This window comes from Gadus morhua, chromosome 9 (genome assembly GCF_902167405.1).
Source record: "Gadus morhua chromosome 9, gadMor3.0, whole genome shotgun sequence".
Classification (NCBI taxonomy): Eukaryota; Metazoa; Chordata; class Actinopteri; order Gadiformes; family Gadidae; genus Gadus; species Gadus morhua.
The window spans coordinates 12,030,340-12,037,839 of record NC_044056.1 but is presented as its reverse complement, the minus strand read 5'-3'; the positions used below and the strand labels follow the sequence as shown (position 1 = coordinate 12,037,839).

The window sequence follows — 7,500 nt, the reverse complement described above, 5'->3', positions numbered from 1 at the left end:
CGTGGGCACGGCGATGGGTGCTGCAAGACGTGTTGTAGCATAAACAAGCACCAGTGTGGTCTTCACAGAGCATAAAGAGGAGCAGAGCTTTCCACCCGTCGTGAAGATGTGGTGACCCTTCAGCCACACGGCCGTGTATCTCAGAGAGGAGACAAGCACAGCGTGAACCTCAGAACCACCGCAGTGGAGCCATGGAAACGTCATAAGAGCGTGGAGGGTTCAGAGCGTAACGAGCTGGTCTGCAGAACGCATTAGCTGCCAGGGTAAATATGCTGACTGGTTTGCATGGCGTCCAGGTCTCTGCAGTAAACTATTATCCATCAGGATGTGGGCAACCTTTCTCCAGCGGGCCCTGGAGGTCTCCAACACATCAGGAAGATATTCAGAACACAGACTCTTGCACCGCCAGAACCAAAGACCGATTAATGACAAATACCCTTCGTTCCTCCTTCCTAAATAGTAACTATTGCTATTCTAAATACATCCAGTGAATCGTGTAGGCTTTAGGCAGCAAATAACCGCGAGTGTTGAAGTATCAATGGAAAATGGCAACAGATGAAAGCCATTGTTGGTCTTTCCTAGTTCCCGACCCTAGGGAAACTTCAGGGGTCTCTCCCTCCAGTCATATAGTCATAAAACCAGCCACTACCTCCCATTTAACGAGAGGACTGGAACGATTCTCTGGTTTTGGAGCATTCCACAATATTCCACCGAACGAGTTCTTAACGCTGAGTGGACCTGTAGGGTCCACAGCCTCCTCCACGCTCGAGGAGGGTGTTTCATCCTCTGAGTGGAATACGATGAACAGCCGATGTATGTGGGAGATCCTGGGTGACCTCAGTGGGCTCTGACGAGGGCCATAGGCAATGACTGCCATCCATTGTTAAATTTTTCTCTCTCTCTCCCTTTCTGAATCTGAATCGCCTTCAGCCTGCCTCTCCTCTGCCTCCCGGCCTCTCTCAATCTCCCTCTTCTCTCACCCCCCCAGGATGAAGGCCAGATCCTGACCCTGGTCTCCCGATGGCTGTAGCGGGGCCCGATTGGGCCCCTGTGGTGTGGGCCCTGGGCTGCTCCTGGCTCCTCCTCCTCCTCCACGTCTCCTCCGCCGAGAAGCCTGCCAAACTGCCGCTGCTCGGCCGCAAGCCCTTCATCTCCGCGTGGAACGCCCCCCTGGACGTGTGCGCCGGCAAGTACAACATCAGCCCCGACATCGAGCACCTCTTCCACATCCAGGGCAGCCCCCGGCGCTCCCACACCGGCCAGAGTGTCACCATCTTCTACGCCAACCGCCTGGGCCGCTACCCCTACTACACCGAGCAGGGCGCGGCCGTGCAGGGGGGCCTTCCGCAGAACTGCAGCCTGGACCTGCACCTCCTGCAGGCCCGGCGGGACATCCTGCACTTCCTGCCCGCCGAGGACTTCCGGGGCCTGGCCGTCATCGACTGGGAGTACTGGCGGCCCCAGTGGAGCCGCAACTGGCACCGCAAGGACGTGTACCGCAGGCGGTCGCGGGAGCTGGTGGCCGAGGAGTACGCCAACGCCACGGCGGAGCAGGTGGAGGAGCTGGCGCGGAAACGCTTTGAGAAACGGGCGCGGGCGTTCATGCAGACGACGGTCCAGCTGGGGCTGAGCCTGCGGCCCCAGGCCCTGTGGGGCTTCTACCTCTACCCCGACTGCCACAACTACAACGTGCTGCAGGACGACTACGCGGGCCGCTGCCCGCTGCCCGAGAGGCAGCGCAACGACGAGCTGCAGTGGCTGTGGAACAGCAGCGCGGCGCTCTTCCCCTCCGTGGCCATCAGGAAGAGCCAGAGCAACAGCATGAGCAACCTCCACTTCTCCAACAATCGCATCCGCGAGGCGCTGCGCGTGGCCGGCCTCACCTCCCGGGACTACGAGCTGCCCACCTACGTGTACCTGAGACTGGGTTACCGCGACGACGCCCTCGCCTTCCTCACCAACGTGAGTGATGTCATAACCAACGGCCCATGACCACCAAGTTATTAAGATGTATCCAAACACTGATCCATCCCAGTAGAAGACCTTCAGTAGCTGTCAGGTTCTGTGCACCCAGCGGTGAACTATGCAGTACAGAACGTTACTCTTACATCCAGCTGCACAGCTTGCAGCACGCTCTAGAGGACAGGCCCAGTAATACACTTCAAAATTGGTTTTGTGGTTTTAGTGTTTAGTTTAGACTTGACTCAACAAGGCTACAAGCTCTTAATTCAGATAGTGTACTCTGTCACTATAAGCAAAGGAATCATCCAGCGAGTATTTCGCCAGATGTACTGTATATCTAGTCCATGACGCCCCCTTGTGGACACACGAGGTACAGCCTGCTCACAGTGTGGTTTCCTCCGCAGAGAGACCTGATCCACACCGTGGGGGAGAGCGCCGCCCTGGGGGCCGCAGGCTTTGTCATCTGGGGCGACCTGAACCTCACCTCCTCCAAGGTACGCACACCACAACGCCGCTCTCTGATTGGCTGAGATACTGCTAAGTGACAGCACTCTGCACTAACTCCAGTCCAGAAATACAGAGCTGGGGTTAAGTCAGAGTTGTGTTATTGTTTAGTTAGGGGTTAGAGTAAAGGTTGAGTAAGGGTTGTGTTGGGGTTCAGTTAGAGTTGTGTTGGGGTTGTGTTGGTGTTGTGTTGGGGTTGTGTTGGGGTTGAGTTAGAGTTGTGTTAGGGTTGTATAAGGATTGTGTTGGGATTGTGTTAGAGTCGTGTTGGGGTTGAGTTGGGTTTGAGTTGAGGGTTATGTTGCCGTTGTATTGAGTCTGGTTCTGTTCCTCAGTTCAACTGCTCCAAGGTGACCTCCTTCGTGAGCACGCGTCTGGGGCGCTACATCGCCAACGTGACGCACGCCGCCCAGGTCTGCAGTGACTTCCTGTGTCAGAGCAACGGGCGCTGTGTGCGCCGCGACCCCCTGGCCCGCCACTACCTCCATCTAAGCCCTCTCAGCTACGCCCTCCACCCCGCAGCCGGCGGGGGCTTCGTCGCCGCGGGCTCGCCGTCGTCACATGACCAGGCGCTGCTCGCCAAGCGCTTCCGCTGCCACTGCTACCAGGGCAACGCCGGGGCCCGCTGTGACAGCCTGAACCTCCTGGATGAGGGGGAGGAGAAGGAGGAGAGGAAGGGGGAGCAGGAGGTCACAGAGGAGGAGAGGCGGAGGTTGGAATGGGAGGCGGAGCAGTGCGAGGAGGAAAGCCTGGCCCCTCCCACAGGCAGCCATCTTGGCTTGACTCTATGGCTCCTCCTGGTTCACCTGGCGTTAGTCTGGATAGCGCTGTGAGGCGTGACCACCTTGCATGACAAGACAGAGACCTGGAACAATCACTGTAGAGGAGCCACCGTGGAGAAACCTTTAGCAACAGACTCCAGAGACTGAGGGACCAACCAGAGACTGAGGGACTAACCAGAGACTGAGAGACTAACCAGAGACTGAGAGACTAACCAGAGACTGAGGGACTAACCAGAGACTGAGAGACTAACCAGAGACTGAGAGACTAACTAGAGACTAACCAGAGACTGAGAGACTAATCAGAGACTGAGAGACTAACCAGAGACTGAGAGACTAAACAGAGACTAACCAGAGACTGAGAGACTAACCAGAGACTGAGAGACTAACTAGAGACTAACCAGAGACTGAGCGACTAATCAGACACTGAGAGATTAACCATAGACTCAGGGACTAACCAGAGACTGAGAGACTAAACAGAAACTAACTGGAGACTGAGAGACTAAACAGAGACGGAGAGACTAACCAGAGACTGAGAGACTAACTAGAGACTAACCAGAGACTGAGAGACTAAACTGAGACTAACCAGAGACTGAGAGACTAACAAGCGACTGAGAGACCAACCAGAGACTGAGAGACTAACCAGGGACGAACCAGAGACTGAGAGACTTGAGAGGCTCAACATGGACAGATGGTTCATATCTGAGGTACCAGGGTGGTCTACAGCACTTGTTTTATATACTGCTGCTTTTATGAGACAATCCGAACATCTAAGACATCAGCAAAACTATTCAACACAGATTGAAAGCAGAAATCTTTCAATGCCACCAAATTATGTCGTTTGTTTACCGAATGTATAAGTTCATGATATTTAGTTGATTATAGTAGCACCAAATGTTTAATAACAGACATTGTTTTATATATGTCATGGCTTTATCCCGGTGTCATCTTCCTTCATAGTACTGGAGGAGTGGCGGACGTACGTGTGACCGCGTCGCCTTACAGTGTCAATACTCACCCAAAGTCCTACCTCACCTGAGAACTGGAGTGACTGTGTGTTGTGCAACGCCCCCCGAGAGAGGGAGGGAGTGCGAACGAATTTTTCTGTCTTCTGCTCTTTCCTGGGCTCTCTTTATAACTCTCAATCTTACCAGCTTCAACAACATACTCATAGCAACCTTCCTATAATGAGCTACCTATTATTACCTACGCTATGCAGTGCAGTAGTTTGGAGAGCAGCTTTAGACCAGCGAGGTGGTAGACTTTAGACCAGTTAGGAGTCCAGTCCGGCTTCTCAAACAGAAGCAGCATGGAGACAAGGCAACGGGTGGAAACGTGAATGTCGATGCACTACAAATAAAGAAGTTTTATATTTTAAGTCTCTTGTTTTGATTCTGCTTTGAAGACCTCACATCAAATTAATCAGTTTGACACAGCCTCTTCACCTTTAAAACATGCGTCCTAAATCACATCGTGTCATAAACAAATCAAGCCAAGCATGAAAGGCCCTGTGAAATAAAAGTGTCTTTAAGGATTGATTTCTTTAGTAGCAGTGAAGGAGTAAAGAGTTCATATCTGCAGGGCTGACGTCAACCCGTTCCAGAACTCCAGTCCTAAACGAAGATTACCATACATTACGAGTAAATAATCCTTTTTGTATTTGTCATACAAAACAGCAAATATCTACATGACTTAAAACAGGAACAGCATAATACAATGTTATATAAAGTTATATAATAAATAATTAATTAAAAGCAAGCTATCAACAAGTAGCCTAACGTGTTGAACATTACATTGAATACTTTTGCTAACAATATAGCTTTTATGCCAATGTGTAGTCGTATAACACCGTATACATCTGAGCCCACAACTATACTAAAAAAGTTTACTACTTTCTTCATTTTACATTACATTGGCATCGTTAAATGAAATTCCCGTTTGCATTTCGGCAATGAGTATCAGTCAGGCCCGTCAGGCCTCTGCTGGGCAGCCATTGAATTCGGAAAATGACCTCGAACAAACAGCGCTCAAAAGACTGCAGCCAATCAGAGGGACGCTCAAAAGACTACAGCGAATCAGAGGGACACTCAAAAGACTACAGCCAATCAGAGGGACGCTCAAAAGACTGCAGCAGAAATTTGGAAACTCACCGGAGTTTCTAACCCTTTCTGGAAAAAATGAATTGGGCAAATAAACGGATACATATTAACAAAAGCTGTTGAATTGATTAAATTACCAGTAGTCGTTATTCTGCACGTCATTAAATCGCTCCCTTTTTTTATAATGTTTTCCACACTTGCTGCCTCACGCTGGAAGAAACGGTCTACCTCTTCAGTTCAGCCAATCAGAGATACAGACACAATCAGAGACACCTTACACTGCCGTGACATACACTTGATTCAGCCAATCACAAAGCGCCCTCTATTGCCATTACACTTCATCAATCACATTAACAATCGCAAAAATAACATTCATGAAATGAATTATCTTATATTATAATCTATACATTTTTGGGCAGTGTTCCTAGAATAAACCCACAAACGACCCTGCTTAAATATGATGTAACGTAATATCTTCAATATATATATTCTTCACTATATATATATATAATGGTAATGATTTCATATTTAATTGGAATTCACCGTATGTGTAATAAATAAATAAACACACCAAATACAAATGAAGACCCTTAAGCACACATTACATTACAAGCATTAACACATTAATGTATTCAACGCACACAACATTAAAACGGTTGCTTGCATTAAATCACCGCTGCCATACTTCAGTAGCAGGGGCAGGTGTCAGGTGAAGAGAAGGATTGAATTGAATTGTTTATTTGATCCACAATCAGCACTCTCATACACAGACGAGTGCTGTTCTTCCTGAGGTCAAAAATTCCAAATTGCATGTCCTTTTTTACATACAATAATGCTTTCACAACAGTATACAACACAAACAAAACATTCAACAAAAAGAGGAAATAAAAATCATTTAAATTGGTTAATATTATTCAGAGAAAGAAAAAAAATCATGTAACACCTTATGTCAACAAATATGATTTCAATTTGATTTTAAAGGCCATCTTACTTGTTTAATTTACCAAAAGACGTGGTAAAGGATTCCAAGCTACCATTGCTCTGTAGTGCAGTGTTCTCTGTCCAGCCCCTGTTTTATAAACAGGCAGTAGCAATCTCCTCTCAGAAGACTGACGTGTAGAGTAATCGTGCATATCATAGCAAAACATCAAGTTATTAAACAGGCCTGTTTGCTGTTAATCAGCGGCAGTAGCTCAGGAGGTAGAGCGGGTTGGCTGGTGACCGGAAGGTTGCTGGTTCGATCCCCGGCTCCTCCTAGCTGAGTGTCGAGGTGTCCCTGAGCGAGACGCCCTACCCTGACTGCTCTGGGCAGAGAGGTGTGGCGTCCCTTGTCTGTATAAGCTATCGAAAGGAATGACGATGGTGACCCATCGTTACTCCCGAGTTACTCCTGAGGATACTCCTGAGGAGTTACTCCTCGATAAAATGAAAAAATGTTAATGGATGGCCTTTGGTGAGTGTGTCTCCAGCGTGAGAGGGCGGGTCACCTGCTGGGACCTGCTCACCCTGGTCCACACCACCCCTCACTAACACCATCAGACTTCTGCATACGTCCTGCAATAGACAGACTTGAAGTCAGGAGTTACTATGGCAACCACTTTATTTCCCAACAGGATATCAGATTACAAACATAAAGCACACATTCCTGGCATGTTGGGCTGGATACACAAGCACTAGCACATCCTCGGTCGGGTACTTCCACCTTTGAACTTTTAGACTTTTAACATTTAAGACCTGGTCCAGACCCCTGTAAGACCTGGTCCAGACCCCTCTTAGACCTGGTCCAGACACCTGTTAGACCTGGTCAAGACCCTCTAAGACCTGGTCCAGACCCCTCTAAGACCTGGTCCAGACACCTCTAAGACCTGGTCCAGACACCTCTTAGACCTGGTCCAGACCCCTCTAAGACTTGGTCCAGACAGCTCTTAGACCTGGTCCAGACCCCTCTACGACTTGGTCCAGACAGCTCTTAGACCTGGTCCAGACCCCTCTAAGACCTGGTCCAGACCCCTCTAAGATCTGGTCCAGACACCTCTAATACTTGGTCCAGACAGCTCTTAGACCTGGTCCAGACACCTCTAAGACTTGGTCCAGACAGCTCTTAGACCTGGTCCAGCTACCATCTAGAGCTGGTCTCCAACCCTCTTAGACCTGGT

General features: G+C 49.3%; 1 protein-coding gene across 1 annotated transcript in view; it reads left to right on the top strand.

Annotated features, from left to right (window-relative positions):
* hyal4 (hyaluronidase 4) overlaps positions 1-4,623 on the top strand; it is a 6,949-nt gene extending 2,326 nt beyond the window's left edge. The window contains exons 2-4 of the mRNA XM_030365280.1: positions 989-1,962; positions 2,367-2,456; positions 2,802-4,623. Of these exons, the coding sequence (XP_030221140.1) occupies positions 1,021-1,962; positions 2,367-2,456; positions 2,802-3,299 (1,530 nt within the window). The 5' untranslated portion in view covers positions 989-1,020 and the 3' untranslated portion in view covers positions 3,300-4,623. The remainder of the gene's footprint in view (positions 1-988; positions 1,963-2,366; positions 2,457-2,801) is intronic.
* Positions 4,624-7,500: the final 2,877 nt, after the last annotated feature.